This window comes from Zootoca vivipara, chromosome 3 (assembly GCF_963506605.1).
Source record: "Zootoca vivipara chromosome 3, rZooViv1.1, whole genome shotgun sequence".
In the NCBI taxonomy this organism is placed as follows: domain Eukaryota; kingdom Metazoa; phylum Chordata; class Lepidosauria; order Squamata; family Lacertidae; genus Zootoca; species Zootoca vivipara.
In genome coordinates this window covers 27934011-27953271 of record NC_083278.1, presented here as the reverse complement: position 1 = coordinate 27953271, position 19261 = coordinate 27934011, and the positions used below count along the sequence as shown (strand labels likewise).

The window sequence follows — 19261 nt, the reverse complement described above, 5'->3', positions numbered from 1 at the left end:
AATAAGGTTTAGATTTCGACCCAAGAAAGGGGAGAGAGTGAGACGCAGAGAGGCAACGCAAAGGGACTTGATGGCATAATAATTCTTTGAATTATTGATTTCTGATGCAGCTGTTTTATTTGAGCATGAGGTAGGGACCACATGATGTCATATAGCCATTGAGAAATCCATTTGTTTTGTTACAACAGCTACATTATGAGGAAACTGATCTCTCCCAATTAAATAAAAACATTCCTTTGCCAAATTCTACTGTCAAACCTTGCCAGCCATAAAGTTAAATATTCCTCTGAAGATGTTTCATTGAATATCCTCTCCTTGCGTAGGCCAGTAAGTGAATAAATATTGGCATAGTAGTTACCTAACGTTTTATTAGTTTATCAGAAAACAATTACTGAAACTCCAGCTGAATCAGTTTAGATGCAGAATGATATTAATTGTATTAATGATCCTGGCTATTAGTGTTAATGTTTCATTCTGAGAAGAACAAATGTATAACATTCCTAGAGTTTCAGAAATGTTCCAGAGTGAGTGAGGTAACTGATCTGATTATCACGCTGACAATAATTTACTTATACAGTATTGTTGTGAATTTTGTTAGCAATATGTTTTTGAAACATGTGGATAACGTGGGGGGCGGGGAGGGAATCCAACAAAGTAGACATGGCTTAATATTCCTTTAAAAAACCCCAGAAAAAACCAGGGTTGAGATCCATAAACCTTTTAGGATGAGCAATAAATTAAACAGAAAATTGCTTCTCTAATACAATATATAGCTCCATTAAAGAGAAGTTATGGATCCTTTAGGGTGCTGTTATTGAAATTAAAAGATGACGAAGACTCATTTAATTATAAGGTAGTAATATCTATAAGTGCACTAAACAGTGAAAACCTCAGAATGCCAGACTATTTTGTTTCTCGATGTGGTTAAAGTAAACAAACATGGCTTTATGGTTTCTGGAATCACTGAGTCTAGTCTTATCCTTTAGTGTATTCTCTGCCCAGAGCCTGTTAATGTACAAAATGTATAGTCTTGGTTGCTTTGGCTGCAACAGACTAACATGGCTACAAGAAAATATATACATGTAAACATGCACATGCTCAGAGACTTTGCTTTGGGGGCATACAGTACTTTGGTAGAGGGAAAATGTGGGTGGGCAACTCTCATGAGCCCCTTGGTATCCCCAGATGGACCAGGAGGAAGAGGAGGGAAAAGGAGGTGGAGAAGATAAGGGGCTGGAAGACTGGTCCTCCCCTTGTGACTCTAGATGTCACAGAGGGGAAAGTAGTTCTGATGGCTTTCTCCTCTGCCCCTCCAGTGGAGCACACAGCCTCACCAGGGAGAGGAGCGGACTGCGACCAGCCAGAGGGGAGGGCAGAACAAGAGAAGATGGCAGCAGAGCTGCAGGCAGACGGTCTTGTCATGAAGAACAAGGCATTGCCTTCATAGGTGGTATCAGACATATCAATCCAAATGGAGTGTGCATGTGGGCACGCAGCAAACTCTTGGGTCAGCTTACCCTGCCTCATCTTTAACAGCTTGGCAGGAGGGCAGTGTGAAATGTTGGGACAGCTTCATATCTTCAGTTACGTTTTGAACTCCTTGTTTTGCTCATGTTCCTTGGAATCTTCTAGAACTTGTGCTCGCCGCAGAGTTTTCACCACTATCAGCCCGAATGGAAATCTCTTCCTTGCTTTCAAGTAAGAGTCCTCGTTGTGTTTTGGAATGGGAACCTGGCAGCATCTACCCCAGAACACAAGCCAGTGGTGGTCAGGACCAGTAGCAAAAGGGGGTGTAAATTCCACTTTTGTATAGTAGCCTAGTTTTTTCTACATCCTACACATTTCTCCCAGCTACTCTTTATCCTCCATTCATGCAAGCAAGAAGCACAATCAGAGTTCAAGGACACATTCCAGCCTGGCAAAAACCCTTGGAACCCAAAACAGGACCAGAGAGGGGTGTGGCCTGGGGAGGGGTGTGGCCTAGAGGACCACATTCAGCTTGTGGGCCTGAGGTTCCCCACCCCTCACCTATGCTTTTATACTGTATAGATGGACTGCAGGACCTTTCTTCCTGTTTCTCATGCTTTTACTCAGGCTAAACCTGTTCCACACTAAGAGGAACATGTATCATCTGACTTTGGCACATACATTGTGGCCAGACAAGCCTGACAGCTGAGCTCACCTCAGGTCATTGCTCATGTTTACAAGTTTTGAATTATGGTGCTGGAGGAGACTCTTGAGAGTCCCGTGGACTGCAAGAAGATCAAACCTATCCATTCTTAAGGAAATCAGCCCTGAGTGCTCCCTGGAAGGACAGATTGTGAAGCTGAGGCTCCAATACTTTGGCCACCTCATGAGAAGAGAAGAATCCTTGGAAAAGACCCTGATGTTGGGAAAGATTGAGGGCACTAGGAGAAGGGGACGACAGAGGACGAGATGGTTGGACAGTGTTCTCGAAGCTACGAACATGAGTTTGACCAAACTGCGGGAGGCAGTGCAAGACAGGAGTGCCTGGCGTGCTATGGTCCATGGGGTCACGAAGAGTCGGACACGACTAAACGACTAAACAACAACAACACAAGCTTCAAAGAATGGGTTTGAGATATGAAAACACAGGCACGGGATCTCCGGGCAACACGGCACCAAGGAGGAACTCGAAACAAAAAGCATTCATCACTCAAATGTCAATACTCAGCTTGTACTGTTCTGGGAACAAGCACAGTGAGCCGTTTGTTTCTGCCCATGTGCACTTGATAGTAAATATGGCCATGAACAGAGTATGAAAGCCTTGTGGAAGCTTATGGCTGGGAGAGATGTTTGTCTAGATCTTCCCAGTTTCCTTGTAAATGTTTCTTTGCGATTGTGTCAGGCAAATAATGTATCCTGGGAATAAGCTGACAAGGAAGAAAAGCAGGGTGGGAGAGGAAGATGGATCTGAGGCTGAAAACCTAAACAAGTCTTCAGCAGTTTTAAAAGACCCTAATAGTATCTCCATTCAATGCCTCTCAGCCCCTGTTAAAACAGTTGTAAACATCACAGAGGTAAGAGCATTGCCCCACCCATTGATTGAGCTCTGGACAGATGGAGATGGCCATCCTCTAGGCAAGTTGTCTGAGCAGGGGCGTACCCAGGATCAAAACTAGGGGGGGGGGAGCCATGCTCGTTCAGGGGCGTGGCCAAGGCACAGGAGGGGAGGGGCCACGAATTGGGAACATGGGCGGGGCTACAGGGCCAGCGGGCCCGCCAACACCGCAGCGGCGATGCTTCTCCCAAGAAGCAGGCATCTTTTAATTTCGTGACTGCTGTCACCATCTGCAGTGATCATGGAACCCAAGAAAGTAAAATCTCTCACTGTCTCCATTTATTCCCCATCTATTTGCCAGGAGGTGATGGGACCAGTGGCCATGATCGTAGGTTTTGGGGTTTTTTGATGTTGAACTTCAGACCATATTTTGCGCTCTCCTCTTTCACCCTCATTAAAAGTATCTTCCTCCTCACTTTCTGCCATCAAGACTGTGTCATCAGCATATCTGAGGTTGTTGATATTTCTTCCAGCAATCTTAATTCTGGCTTGGGATTCATCTATTAGCAACAATAATTTGGAAGTTATGTGCTGAGAAATGTGATTTCCACAAAACTGAAGCTTTCTCGTGAGGGAAGACATTGGGGTCCTCTGGAAAAAATATTAACAATCACTTCATGTTCTGATTATTTCATATTAAGATATTTATTATAATTTCACATCAAATATTAAATCCATAACATTCAATTCACACATTTAAATAAATTAAAACCAAATCTCTCTCGCTCTCTCATATACACACAGTCCCTCTCTCGATGTATGTAACATGCTAAGATGATCATTTGGAAAGGCAGGTTTCCTGTGGAATCTCCTATTCAGGCACCAAACACAACTTTGAATTTCTTCCCCAGCTAGAATGCAGTGCATTGAATTACCAAATATCTGCCAAATTATGCACAAAAGTCATCCAAGCTTCTTATGCTCCCTTTTGGACCACCCAAGCCCATCACTTCTCTCATAGACTTTCCAAGAAGGAACTCAGGACAATCTTGTTCCCACAAGAGCATCATCAAGCCTTGAACTCGATGACCTAAGTCTGGCTTTACTTTCATCAGAGTCTCTGACAGAGACAGACTTGCACGCACCTATATTACACATAGGAAATGTAGCCTGTAAACCTACAGTATAGCCTAGCATATTACAAAATCCTTTGTGTCTAAGGAAGCAGTTGGGAGAACCTGAAGGAAGGGACAAATATACAGTAGTTACTCAGCTGACAGGCTGCCCAAGGAGCCAAATGTCACAACATTTGATGCATCTCAAGTAATGAAGACCTTGGATTTATGAGTCATTGGAAAGATGGTGTTTGTAGCCTGCAGCAGCGCTATAGAACTGCCAGTGCAATAAAGCCCAAGTGGAAAAATTGTTGAATGACTCAGCATTTGCCAGCCCTTTCTTAGATGCCTCATATTGATCCCACTGACTCTCCTTGACTTGCAGTAGATGCATTGTGACAGAAATATGACTTCAGGGCAAGGAAAAACTGGAGAGCTGGTTCCAGATAACAGAATACACAATGGAGAACACGATGGGCTAGTGATATATAGAGCAGCTTTCTAAAACTGGGAGAACAGGAAGGGAAGCAGAAAGAAAGATCTGATGGTGTATTGGTAAATATCTGCAATTGATCTCCCTTCCTGCCCTTTTTGCATCTAAGGGCTTGTCCACACTTCCCCTTGTCCCGTGCCTCAAAATCGAGCGGTTTTGCACTTGCTCTGCAGCCGTCCCTGGAAAACATGATTTCCCCCACTGAATCAGGAGGAACTTCTCCCCAAAAAGAGCTCAAAACTGATGCCCTCTCTTTCCCTTTCCTCCTTCGGCTGCCATCTGAAATCCCACCTTTTCCATGAAACATTTTAGGTTCTCCTCCCCAACTGGGCCCCAACTGCCCAACTGGGGCAGCGAAGACCTAAGTATAATTGCATTGTGCGGGTTGATTCATTGGTGCTTTTCACACAACTCCCAGTTCCATAGAAGGAATGCATAGTCAGGACTGTATCGAACTGACCAAACGAGCCAATCCGCGGCGACCCTGGTGGTGGGGCGGGACATGGCCATTGACTTAGCCCGACCAACCACTCTGTACAGCATCCAGTCGGTTGAGAGCATCACCCACCCTTCCCCTCCCTTCATTGATTACTGTTCTAACCGTTTCTTTTCAGCTAGCCGGGCTTTGCTGTGGTCTTCTGACAGTTGCCGTATTCAGAGCCGGGAAGGGATTTCCCCCTCTCTGCAGGTTTCGTCTTCCCCATAGCACTAGTCACAACTTTGGCGGCTTAGGCCTTGGGCGGAATCCTATAGTTTTTCATCCCTGCAGCGGCGTTAACAGGATACCCCATTAGAGGGGTCTGGAGGGAAATCTCTGTCCAAGTGCGTAGGGCTAGCAGGCCATAGAGCTTCCCTCAGCATTTAGGGGCCAACCGCGTAAACCTGCGTTTTGCAATGGATCCACCCCCAATTAGACCCTGTCATGCCTCAGTCCTCCAGCGGGGGGGGGGGGCTGAGAGGAATACCCAAGCAATGCCTATGCCAAAGCTTCCTACATCTGAAAGTTGTGGCTGTTTAAATCACAGACAGTTGTTGTGTCCATTCATTTTTACCACTCAGCAGTTAGACACACCAGGAGGGAGGGGGGTGGGTCTCTGTGGCTGGGCATGCTATCGGCATCACCTGAAATAACCCTTAGCTTTACTTCCTCCTCAACCCTCTGTGCAATTAGCTTGCAGCTGTTAATTAACATCCGGGGGGGCACATTTATTTATTATATTCGTTTAGCATAGTTATTATCTGCGCTTCACCAAAGGTCCAGCCTGGTGTGAGTTGCAACGCATCAAGAAACAGTAAGACACAATAGACCAGGGGTCCCCAAACTAAGGCCCGGGGGCCGGATGCGGCCCAATCGCCTTCTATATCCGGCCCGCGGACGGTCCGGAAATCAGCATGTTTTTACATGAGTAGAATGTGTCCTTTTATTTAAAATGCATCTCTGGGTTATTTGTGGGGCATAGGAATTTGTTCATTTTTCCCACTTCAAAATATAGTCCGGCCCCCCACAAGGTCTGAGGGACAGTGGACCGGCCCCCGGCTGAAAAAGTTTGCTGACCCCTGCAATAGACCGTAAACGGTTAAAACAGCAACCTACTGATAAATTTGTATGCAGAAAGTAAACAAGCTTTGCACATTCCCCCAAGGCCTGGATTAAAAGAGACGCCATGGAAATGAGCTGCAGTGGCGATGAAAAGAAAAGAAAAGGATTTATTTAAAAGCGTTTAAAACTACAGCGGGTGCAATCCTGCTACTACGGAAGTCGACACAAAACAACTCATGGAATTAAAAGAAGGAGCGCTGCAGTCAAAGAAAAGGGCTTTGTAGTTGTGTCATACAAGTTTGTGTGTGTGTGTGTGTGTGTGTGTGTGTGTGTGTGTGTGTGTGTGGCCGGTTTTGAGATGTGAAAGGAATCTTAGGCACTTTGTCCTTTAGCTATTGATTCCTCAAGCAGAAAGAGAACTCCAAGTTTATGGCCAAGCACACCCGGCATTTCTTTCCATGTATCTGCCATCTGTTCCGAACTGCTTCTAAGAAGTGGGAGGTGGCTCATCCGGGCCAATCAAAGCACACCACAACTTTGCTGGCTTGTTTAAAACAAAATAACACAATCCACTGAGTGGCCTCTGCCAACTGCAGTTACATACTGTACTCCATTCTTCCATGTCCCCTTACACAGATATGCTGACTGGCTTCCTTGCCTCTCTGGTGTAAATAGGTTTTCAAAACCACTTCAGGCCAGGGAAAGTTAATACATAACAATCCAAGCAGAGAGGCAAACTGTGTTAAGGAAAGCAAACATCAGAAAGCAGGAACTTTCAGGCTGCACCCCGTTGAACTCAGTTACATTGAACCCAGTAGGTTCCACTGAACTCGGCAGGCCTTTTTCTCCTGGTCAGCACATAGAATAGAAAAATAGAATTGTAGAGTTGGAAGGGACCTTGAGGGTCATCAAGTCCAACCCCCTGCAATGCAGGAATTGCAACTAAAGCATCCATGGCAGATGGCCATCCAGCCTCTGCTTAAAAATCTCTGATGCAGGAGAGTCCACCATCTTACGAGGGAGCCCATTCCACTGTCAAACCTTACTATCAGAAAGTTATTCCTCACGTTAAATTGCATCTCCTTTCTTGTAATCTGAAGCTCGGGTTTCAGAGGAGGAGAAAACAAGCTTGCTTCATCTTCCATGTACAAGGCGGACTTCAGTAATCTTTTGTAATATTGTGCCCCCCCCCCATGAGTCTTTGGTAATATTGTGCCCCCAAATGAGTATTTCTAAATTATGGGTTTTCTCAATTTTACACCCCTAGACCCGCTGCCCTGTGCAGGGGAACCACCCACACCACCCTAAATCCTGCGCTGCCATGTGTCAGCCCTTTAGATTTTTAAAGATGTCTATTGTATTTAAGAGAGAGAGAGAGAGAGAGAATATTTCAGTCAGAACTTGAACAGAGCATTACCGAACACCAGACAAAATACTGAAAGAGCACCACCTAGTGACAGAATGTGGGGTTTACAAATGGGATCATTGCCCTTCCGAAGTGAGAAAGACTGAGAAAAAATGCTGTACCACCACCCCTCCTAAGACTATACCTGAAATCCTAAGCCAGGACCCTCCAAATGTTGAATTCCAACTCTCATCTGCCCCAGCCAGCATGGTCCATGATCAGAATAGCTGGGAGTTGTACCCCTACAACATTCCAGTTTGGGAGGGGGAGGGGGGGAATGAGTCTGAATTTTGAATTCAGAAGTAAGTAAAAGGAGCTGGGTATGTTTAGCCTAGGAAAGAGTCGACAAATATTGTCAGTCTCAACCTCCTTCAAAATTGCCAAGGCAACACGTATTGTCAACCTCAACTCATTCTAAATTGCCATCAACCCGCACCTATTCTTACCTGTTTTTACTCAATGAGATCCAGGGGGAGGGGGAGGGGATGGTCATCTGCCATCCCGTTACAACTAACAACAAAAGTAGCAAGTGTCAACAAAAGTAGCAAAGGTTTTAGCGAATGGGACATCACGTCAGGAGTGAGCTTCCTGGCTGCACTCAAATCATCCTACAGATTAAAGATAACTGCAAGATCTACATCAGAAGGCTTAGTTTGGTCAGAAGTAAATACACAAATACACATTTCTCGAGTTAATGCAAAATACATTACTTCTGGTAAATGAGCCTGCCATAGTCTCTAGAAGATGGTCACGGTAATTTCTGTCCCAGGCTTTTTAGACTCATCTACCCATGTATTAAGGGACGCTGCTGGTGCTGTGGTCTAAACCACTAAGCCTAGGGCTTGCCAATCGGAAGGTTGGTGGTTCGAATCCCTGCAATGGGCTGAGCTCCCGTTGCTCATTCCCAGGTCCTGTCAACCTAGCAGTTCAAAAGCATACCAAAAAGTACAAGTACATAGATAAATAGGTACCACTCTGGCGGGAAGGTAAACGGTGTTTCTGTGTGCTCTGGTTTCGGTGTTCCATTGCGGCAGAAGCGTCTTAGTCATGCTGGCCACATGACCAGTCTGCAGACAAACGCCGGCTTCCTTGGCCAGTAAAGCGAGATGAGCGCCGCAACCCCAGAGTTGTTCACGACTGGACTTAACGGTCAGGGGTCCCTTTACCTTTACCTTACCCATGTACTATCTGAAACCAAAGAGGTGCATTGGTTGCCGGATGTGAAATATACGTATTGGCATTGTTTTCAGCTCTCCTATCCCGCTAACAAGGCCAAGCGGGAATCTGCCCTTAAGAGAGCCGCTTTGAGATTGGGAAATCTTAATCAGCAGTTTTACTAGCCAACTGCAGAGCTCTCTAAGGCACGACGGGTTGGGGAGTCATCCATGCATGTAACATGACACCCGAGAGAGTCGTAAAGCAATTACACTGAGAAGTCCACTTGATTCTGAGCGATAATGCCTTAAATGTACAGTTAGTCCCCTTGCAGTGAGTCAGAGAAGCAGTCAGGTGACATACTGGCACCGGGTAGGTCTGGTTACAAGGAGAGTGAACTAATCTTTTTTTTCTTTCCTAAGGTCAAATGCTTTTTTTAAAAAAAAGCACTCGGGTGTTAACAAGCATTTACAATTGTTTTTCTCAGTAGCTAAAAATAGAATCCCTTCAGGGAGACAAAATGACCCACTGATGCCTCAACATTTATCAGAAGAAACAGGGCCAGCCCAGCCTAAGAGGCAGCGCTAATGGTTGTCTGAGGCGTCAGAATTTAAAAGCTGCTGATTTTTCTGGGGGGAAATGTGAAGTGAGGGAGGGTGTGCCCACACACTGCTCCAGAATCTTGGGACAAAAGGGGAAAGATTGTGTACACACACACACACAATTCCAAACTAGAGCCACCTTCCCATAAGGTTGCCAGACTCAATAGTGGACAGGACTTCTGTGCCTTTAATTGCCCTGCTCTCTTTTGAGTCTGGAAACCTTAAAGAGAAACCAGCAGACCCTTTGTTTAATTTCCAAGCAAAGGGTCTGCACTCTGCAGCTGCAGTCAAGAACATCTTTAGTGAGGTGTATATTTAGCATATCTTTGCATATTTGGGTTTGTGAGTATACTGCGTTCCCTCGCTAAAGCTGTTCCTGACTGCAACACCTTTAGTGAGGGGACACAGTACATTCACAACCCTGTACAAAGTATGAAGAGAGCAGCAAAATACATTTTCACCCCTGAGGTAACCCTGAACAGAAGTCCTCTTAAGTCAGGCCTACGCAAGTTATGACCCACACTGGTCTGATGCCTGTATTGGGCCAGATATGATCTTGGCAACCTCTTTGTTTTTTTAAGTCCAACTCAGCCAGCAAAAAAAAGCAAGTTTGTCAATGGTGGACTTCCACAGACAGCTGGCCGTGGGTTGTTTTCAGCTGGGTAGAGCGTGCATGATGCAGGCCCCTCTTAAATGAATTTCAGTGCACCAGTCTTCCGTTAGCAACATATTATCTGAGACTGGAAGATAAAATTAGACTTTCCAGTGGTAAACACGTGGGACCAGGGCACAAGCCCAATTTTGGCAAGGGCAGGGGCGTAGCAAGGGGGTGCAGTAGGTGCGGCCCACCCCAGGGGTCCCCACTGAGGGGGGTGACAAAATGGCGGACGGCACTCACCATGGGATCTGCAGCATGCCCAAGCCATGTATCTCCAGTGCCCACAGGCTCCACGCTGTCTGCCCGCTGCCTCCCCCCCCAGCTGTAGGGCGCTGCACACCCCGTCCCGTCCCTTCCTATGGGCACACAAATCCTGTCTCATCCCTATGGGCACTGCGTGCCCCGTCTCTCCAGGTGCCGTGTGCCCCACCCCTATGGGTGGTTCGAGTGGCTTCCTCCACCTCTCGGAAAGGGGCACATGTGATGCGTTGTGGGTGCATTCCCCCCTGGATGGTTCCTGAGAGTAAAGTCTTTAATGCATTGATGGTCAAACATGGCCCTCCAACTGTTTTGGGACTACAATTCCCATCACCCCTGACCACTGGTCCTGTTAGCTAGGGATGATGGGAGTTGTAGTCCCAAAACAGCTGGAGGGCCAAGTTTGGTCACCACTGCTTTAAGGGAACCATAAGAGCCAACTACAGAATGAAATTAGTGGTGTTAATTCACATGACCATTAACTCCTGCAGGGACAGCGCTGGAGACAACATGTAGACCCATGTATACTTCTTAGGGCTTTGACTTCGGTGCCAACATTTTGTATATTCTACACAAAACATTAAGAGAACGATCATGTGCACCTTTACTTGAAAACGAGTTCCACTGGAGTTCCAGGGGTGCACAGTCAAGGGGGATTAAACCTCATGTGATACTTTCTATCACTAACACTCTTACCTATGTGGCTCCACCTTAGATTTCTCCTGATGAGCTCAGTCATTTCCACCTATTACTGATTTCTCGTTGATCTTCCCGTTTTCTTGGAATGAAGGCTCACTGAACTTAGTGAGAATTACTTCGGAGTAAACATGGGTAGGATCATAGCTGCCAAGTTTTCCCTTTTCTCGCGAGGAAGCCTATTCAGCATAAGGGAAAATCCCTTTAAAAAAGGGATAACTTGGCAGCTATGGGTAGGATAGGGCCGCGAGACTATTATTTTGCTTGGAATTGTTGAGTGATGTGAAATATCTAAGATAAATAGTTCACCCCACCCCACCCCCCACCCCTTCTGACCTATTACCCATTGAGCACGCATCATTGGAATTGAACTAGAAACTTGATCCGGCATCTCTTCTGCAGCCTCATGAAATATTGGAACAGCATGTCTGCCAAACATCTATTAATAAACAGCTTTTTTGCCTCTTCCACAGTCATTCTCACTTCCATTCAAGCCCTCCTCACGCCTCCTTTGATACTTGGTGGAATTTCAGGGAATTGATCACAGTGATATACCTGGTGATTTATGAAATGCATGGCGTTATGGATAGCCCCTGATTCGGGTTCTGGCCTTATTCACACCTACCTTGAATTGCATACTATGGGGATCAATGGAACTTAGGACAACATGACTCTCCATCTGTGGCTTTGAGTATACTGTAAGCAGAGGGCCCCAGCATCCATGCAGCTGTGGAGTTGCTTTTCAGCGGCACATTGCCTTAAGTACTGGTATATAGCCAGCATTAACATCCCTCCAATGTGCATGGTAGGGACGCAGGTGGCGCTGTGGGTTAAACCACTGAGCCTAGGGCTTGCCGATCAGAAGGTCAGCGGTTCAAATCCCCGCGATGGGGTGAGCTCCCGTTGCTCGGTCCCAGCTCCTGCCAACCTAGCAGTTCGTAAGCACATCAAAGTGCAAGTAGATAAATAGGTACTGCTACAGCGGAAAGGTAAACAGTGTTTCCGTGCGCTACTCTGGATCGCCAGAAGTGGCTTAGTCATGCTGGCCACATGACCTGGAAGCTGTATGCCGGCTCCCTCGGTCAATAACGCGAGATGAGCGCCGCAACCCTAGAGTCGGTCACGACTGGACCTAATGGTCAGGAGTCCCTTTACCTTTTAATGTGCATGGTGAGAAGTACCACCTATACAAAAATAAAATAAAAAATAAAAATATTGCAAGCTTTGATGGTGCTTCTCACCATGTAGATTGGAGGGCTTGGCTTGGGTGTCCAAATGGCACACTTCACTGTAAGTATTCTGATACACTCCTTCTCACTGAAGCTGCACAAGTTTGCTTCGATACATCAGTGTGGTGACAGTTATCCACCTTTTCCTAAAGGATAGGTGCAACCAACCAGCCCCCGCCCCCAGCCAGAACTCAGTTCCAGAACCTCTCAGGTGGACGTCATTGCCATTCTAAGAGAACAAGGGAGAGGTGATCATGGTGAGTTTTTTTTAGAAAAATAGCAAGTGTTGATCCAACCCAACCATCCTTATTTTCCTGCATCTCTATAGAGAGCACAACGATTCACTGAAGCCTTGGGCCAAGTAACTGCAATCTCAACAAATGGCTTAGCATTCCACTCACACTCAGCACAGCAATATTCTGAGAGAGGAAATAATTTATGATTTGAATCTAAATCAGGTCACAACAAGCCAGCTTACCCGCATTTTTTGAGAAATAGAGATCACTGGAGAATGCCTCGTGGTGCCATCTCAGAGTTTGAAGAGATCAGGCTGTTCTCTTCTAAGATAGTTAGGTGCCTTCTAGGCAGAACAAACCAAACTAAAGCTCCATCTTTAGGTGGCTGAGATGTCCCCCTTTAAAGCCTTATCCCAGATTATTCCAATGCCCACTGAAGCTCCCAATCACAGCTTCAAACCCAAAATGAACTCCAAAGCAATTACACTTGCAAACCAACAGGGCACCACGTGGCTCGCATGAAATGTGGACTGCTGTAGACATGGCATAAAAAGCCCATCTTCAGGCTTTGTAACACCAAAGCTGGACTTCAGCCACAACACAAGCTGAGAATCCCTGGAAGCCTTATGAGGGAAAGGATAAGAGCTTTCAAAACTAGTTAACCCTCCTCTCATCCAGTGTCCTTTCACTCACTTATTGTCACTTGCAGTGTTTTGTTTTGTTCTGTTTTGTTCTGTGGACTGGGGCTTGTGTCTGTATCGGCCTTTGGACCTATACCATTTCTGTTTGTGTTAGGCACTTTTGGCACAACAAAAGAAAGAGGCAATGAATGGATTCAAATTACAGTACAAGAAAAGAGATTCCAACTAAACATCAGGAAGAGCTGTTTGACAGTGGAACGGGCTCCCTCAGGAGGTGGTGTGCTCTCTTTCCTTGGAGTTTTTAAAGCAGAGGACGTTGGCTGGCCATCTGTCACGTATGATCTTGTTGAGATTCCTGCATCGCAGGCGGCTGGACTAGACAACCCTCGGGGTCTTTCCAACTCTACAACCAATTCAACATGCATAAACATTAGGTAAAGGTAAAGGTACCCCTGACAGTTAGGTCCAGTTGTGGATGATTCTGGGGTTGTGCGCTCATCTTGCTCTATAGGCCGAGGGAGCCGGCGTTTGTCCGCAGACAGCTTCTGGGTCATATGGCTAGCATGACTAAGCCGCTTCTGGCGAAACCAGAGCAGCGCACGGAAATGCCGTTTACCTTCCCTGCTCCCACAAATTCCTAGTAGAGGATTTAGTGATCCATCAAAATGGTTGCGGTCGTCACAGTTGAAGCAACAGGAACTCAATACGGCATCATCTGTTATGGCGTCAACTGATGGGACCTATGCTGAGGACTCTCGAGCAATTGCTTAGTTCCTGGAGGAGCAAGTTAAACTTCCAAAGCATGTCATCATGTTAACAGAAGAAAAACATATCTCTTCCATAAGACAGAACGTGATATTTTAGCTGGGTTGGTTTACTGTACTCTCCAGTGCCAACTTCCCCAATCGTGTCTTATAGAAGCACATTTTACCCTTATCCATAAACTGCAAATGTTGTTGTTGTTTTCTTTTATGTAACCATTTTTCAAAGATGTGGGATTAGATCCAAATTTAGCTGTGAGCAGAAGAGCTCCTTCTGACCACAGAAGGCTTTTGATCCAGTGGAGCGATACCACTGTCAAAAAGGGGAAGAGGTGATTTTCACTGGATCTCCCTAACGCTGCAGCCCCCTCCCTGCCCTCTTCTGGAGGTTTCCTCTATTCTCCAGAGCAGATTTTCAGAAGGGGGGGGAAGGAATCCATAAAAACCACCTGTCCAGCACCCCCACCCCAATTTCTGCTGGAGGAAGCATGGTCTAGATCTAAGCCATGGAAAATCAAATCTTACAACGACGATGATTTGAGAATGTGTCAGCCATGCGAAAATTCACACTGAAATAAGGCTGAGGCCGACAGGTGTCACAGTGATCACCACTGCTAAGTGTGGGGGCAGTCATTTACAACAAACAGTGAACAGAAGCCCATACTTCCTACTGTGTGGGTTGGATCAGCACAACGGATCTATTATAAATAACCTTTCAGCTCTCAGCTGTCCTATTCCCAAGAGACGCAAAGGCTATCTTTTGGAAAGAAGAACTCTTTGCCATAGCTTAGGGTTGCCATATTTCAAAAAGTTAAAAATCCAGACAAAAAATTGTTGGGTGGTTTTTTGTTTTTGTTTTTTTTACAAAATCTCAAAAAAAGAAGTTTTTGAGCTACTTTTAAGGAAATTTGCCAAAATCTACACTTCCGACATGGGTTGTCATACGTCCAGATTTTCCCGGGCCTTCAGCGATTTCCAGCTGGACACTGTTTCCGACAGCCTAATCCCTGCTATGTCAGGGAAATTCTGGACCTCTGTCAACCCTCCTGTAGCTCCAATGTAGGGAAGTCTGTTCCGTGGCAGAGGCAGAGTTAGGGGAGCACCAACGGTTCGGCCGCACTGGGGGCAAAGCCTCAGGGGCACCTCAGAGGATGCCACAACTATTATTTAGAATGGAGCAGGAGAGGCAGAGGGGCGCCGAATTTTGGTGTCGCAGAGGATGCCACTGAAATTTCAGTCCCCAAGGTTCGTCACTGGTCACGGGTTACAATTAAAGGGCAGCAAGTGGTTGTTTGGTGGAAGCACCAAAGCTCAATCACAGAGCATCTGCTCTGCAATCAGAAAGTCCCAGGTTCATTTCCATGCATCTCAAGGTAGATCTGGGAATGTCCTCAGCCCCAAACCCTGGAGTCAGTATGGGCAATGCTGAGCTAGGTAGACCAGTGGTCAGACTTGGTTCCCATCTGCTCTGTTACATTTAAAGCAGTATCATACGACTTTCGTAACAGCCATAGCTTCCCACAAAGAATCCTGGCAACTGTTAAGGGTGCTGAGCATGTTAGGAGACCCTTGTTCCCCTCATGAAACCATGCTGGGAACTGTAGCTCTGTGAGGGGAGCAGAGGTCGCCTAACAATGCTCAGCACCCTTAAGAAACTGCGGCCCCCACAGGATACTTTGGGGGGAAGCCATGAATGTTTTAAGTGGTACAATACTGCTTAGATGTAAAGTCTAGATGGGGCCTTGGTCTAAAAGCTTGTGTTCTGTTGTTGTTGTTGTTGTTGTTGTTGTTGTATTTTTAGAAATAGTGGAAATGTCAGTTGGATTTCATCTCACATCTTCACCCCACTGCCACTACATTCACTAAAATGGGTCATCTCTGATCGGGATTCGGTATTTCTGTGTTATGCAGAGCAGCCTTCCCCAGGCTGGTGCCCTCCAGATGTTGTTCAGACTCCAACTCCCATTTGCCCAAGCCAGCACAACCAACAGTGGTGGGGGGAGGAATAATCCAACAACAGCTGGAGGGTGGAGGGTTGGCAAAGACTGATAGAGAGGGACGGAGGAGTGGGTCTCTGTCTGTGAATTCTGTTAGGGAGGAGGAGGAGGAAGAGAGGGAGGGAGGGAGGGGAGAGAGAGCATGTTTTAGGGTCTAAAGACATGTTAAACCTAGAACATGAATCAGCCCAGGGCTACGGTGCCCTTTAACTGAACCTTGATATTATATGACCAACCCAAATGCCTTTGCTGTTTTCTTGAGCCAGAATGGAAATGAAGAAACCAAGTGAGAGGCACAGGTGCTTAAACTGAGCTATGTTATTGTGCATCGGTCATTCCAAAGAAAAAAACCCATAGAAGTGAGATGAGTAAGCCTAACGTGTAAGCTTCTGACTCCACTGCTATTCGTTTCAGTTTCAGCATAAGCACCTGTACAATTGGACGTCACAACTGTGCTTTAAAAGCTGGGCATGTCACTTTGTCATATGGGTGAAAATACACTCGAATTGTTGGTGTGTTGCTAAATATGACAGAACAGTCAAAGAGAGGTCATACGCAACCTGCTATTCAAGTTTCTGATCTATAGATCGTTCTATTTATGTATCTCTAACAGCGGAAAGATTATTTGTTTAAATACCATCACATATCAAGCAGTTCTTCTCCCCCAAATCCAAACAATATAAAAATTTGTCATTTTAAAATCTCCTTCTTTCCCTAAACTTTGACAAGTTTGGACAGGTGGTGTTTTGTTGTTGTTGTTGTTTTGAGGGGTGTAAAACTGAAATACTTAATTCAGTATCAAAGCCGAGCTCAGGAGCTCATTACCAAAGCAGTTAAGTTCCTAAAGAATCAGAACACGGAGTCCAACCACAGGTGAAAGAGGACTATAGCTCTGGGCAAAGTCAAACTTCTGAGTCTGGTATTTCTGGGCATCTCTCAAAAAAGGTGAGACAATTCAACAGATTAAACTTCATTCATTCCCACATCCTAAACACTAAATTTTCTGTTAACTTAACCCTTACGTAGCCCATTATGTAAGCTAACACACTGTCTGCACAGAGGAATGAGCAGGGAGGTTCCTGTCTTCTCCTTCCCCTGGCCTGACCTTTATATCCCCTCCACCTGTGACTGGCAGGGAGACTGGCTTGGTGCTATGCGCCTCCCTCCCCAAAATGAAATGTGGCTCTCCCACCTAAGAAAGAAGGCTGGCTGCAGGACTGTATACATTCCTACGACTGTTTTATAAATGGTACATAGATAGAGAGGATCACACTTCTCTGAGATGGAGAACATCAACACTTATGATTACCTAGGAGCAGTCCTTTCTTCTTCATCGTCATCATCATTATCATCACCATGAGTGTACCCAGGATCAAAGCTAGGGGGCATACCAGCCACGCCCCCAGCCACCTGATTGGCTAGCTGGCAATGACGTGGCCAGGATCCCCCCAGGAGGCATGGTCAACGTGCACGCCCCCCCAGAGAAAAGGGGGCCGTTTGCAAGGCAGCACACGGAGCCACCCGCACTTGCACTCCTGCCTCGCCCGCTCCTTTAATGGCAGCAGTGACTAAAAAGAGGCAGCAGCAGCAAAGCTGCCTCTGTTGAAGGAAACCTGGACCTGGACTAACTTCAGCCCACACTCTTTCAAGTCACAGCGAGCACAGCACAGAAAGTGCTGCCCCACAATACATGCAAATGAAGTGCCGTGGAGCATTGTGGGGCAGCACTTTCTGTGCTGTGCTCACTGTGACTTGAAGGAGTGTGGGCTGAAGTTAGCCCAGGTCCAGGTCCAGGTTTTTTTCCAACGGAGGCAGCTTTGCTGCTGCTGCCGTTTCGCTTCAGCCAAGCAGGCTGAGGCGGAGCACAGGAGGCAGCGCCCCTGCCTGTCCTCTCCAGCTGCCCTGCTTCTAGGGGAGGGCAGCTGCCCCCCCCTGCCCCATGCTGGGTACGCCCCATGATCATCACCATCATTTATATGCCGCCCATCTGGTTGGGCTGCCCCAGCCACTCTGGGCGGCTTCCAACAAACTATCAAACCACAGTAAAACATCAAACGTTACAAAAATTTAATGCGCGGCCAACCGCTCTCCGAAGAGTTCTCCTTCTGTGTGAATGGTACACATCTTCTATGAGCAAAGAGAGCTGCAATGTTAACCCCACAAATTAGGAGTACAAATATCGTGAGGAAAGGCCTTGCTAATCTTTAAATTTGGGGTACAGTATAAAGCCTAATCAATGCAGCATGTCTCTTACAGCAATGTCCTACTACAATCTACCCCACATATAATTTGGGGAAGGGCCATTTCAACAGCTGGGCTTGCCCCAAAGAATGGCATCACAAACAAAACCAAGAGGAAACCTTAAAAAACAAAACAACTACACCCAACTATATTATCCTATCTTTACTCAGGAAAAAAAAAGAAGACAACCAAATACACAATCAGATTTTTTTTATTAAAAAAAAAACCTGGCTGAGGGGAATCAAACTTTCTCCCACTTCAGCATGCTATTCCTGAAACTCTAGATTAAAGACCTTACCCAAGACCAAGGTGACTCAGTGTCTTCAGACGGCATCTTGAGATGGTCTCTTTCCTCCATTACCAGAGAAATATTCTGCCCAGGGGCTGTTCAAGCTTCTGTTAGAATTAAAAAATGCTGCCTTTAAGTAATGCGTTGTTGACAACAAAGATCCAGAGAAAGTAATTTCCCTGTGATCATGTTTGCTTGCGAATTTAGCCTGCTCAAGTTCTTGGAACCTCAGCCAGGACAAGAAACATGAGCTCCGTAAGCCGGTGCACACTCACTTCGCAACTGACGCCTCAAGTATCGTTAAGTCATAAGCCTCCCTGAAAAATGGAGGTGTTTATCTTCTTCTTTATTCTACACGCAGGGGGAAGAGCTTCCAGTAAGATGCACCTCATTTGACCATTCAGATAGTGACGCTTCAACTGGGGGTGAGGAAGGGGTGCAAGCTTGCCTCATCCAGTTGGTGGCTTCTGTGGAGTGCCAGAAAACACTTCTGCTAGCATCAGGCAATGCATCTGGGTTCCCACACACAAAAACCCAGATCCCTCTGCCCACACTCCATCCTTCAGCACTGTGTCCCAAACTATCTTGGAGTCTCCATACTCAGGAGAAGCTTTTCAGTGGCTGCACTGAATAGGGTCAGTCAAAAAAAAATTGGCTGACCACCTTTCACAAACAGAAATGCTTTCATTTAGCCTAGATTCTCATACCAATGGGCTGAGGTCCATTCAGGTGGTCTGTAGAAAGATTAACCCTTCACTGTATTATTATTATTATTATTATTATTATTATTATTATTATTATTATTTTACTGACAGTGATCAAGAGCATTTTGGCCAAGACCAGACTAACAGAGCTCTGATGTGGAGTCCATGATTTTCATAATACAGCATTTTGGCAGCCGTCTCATTCCCCATTTTTTGCTT

General features: G+C 46.0%; 1 protein-coding gene across 2 annotated transcripts in view; it reads right to left on the bottom strand.

Annotated features, from left to right (window-relative positions):
* LPIN1 (lipin 1) overlaps window positions 1–18492 on the bottom strand; it is a 79848-nt gene extending 61356 nt beyond the window's left edge. The window contains exon 1 of one of the 2 annotated variants that reach the window (XM_035109829.2): window positions 18348–18492. In XM_035109829.2, coding sequence (XP_034965720.2) covers window positions 18348–18407 — 60 coding nt within the window. In that variant the 5' untranslated portion in view covers window positions 18408–18492. The remainder of the gene's footprint in view (window positions 1–18347) is intronic. The other variant, XM_035109830.2, reaches the window with a different exon arrangement.
* Window positions 18493–19261: the final 769 nt, after the last annotated feature.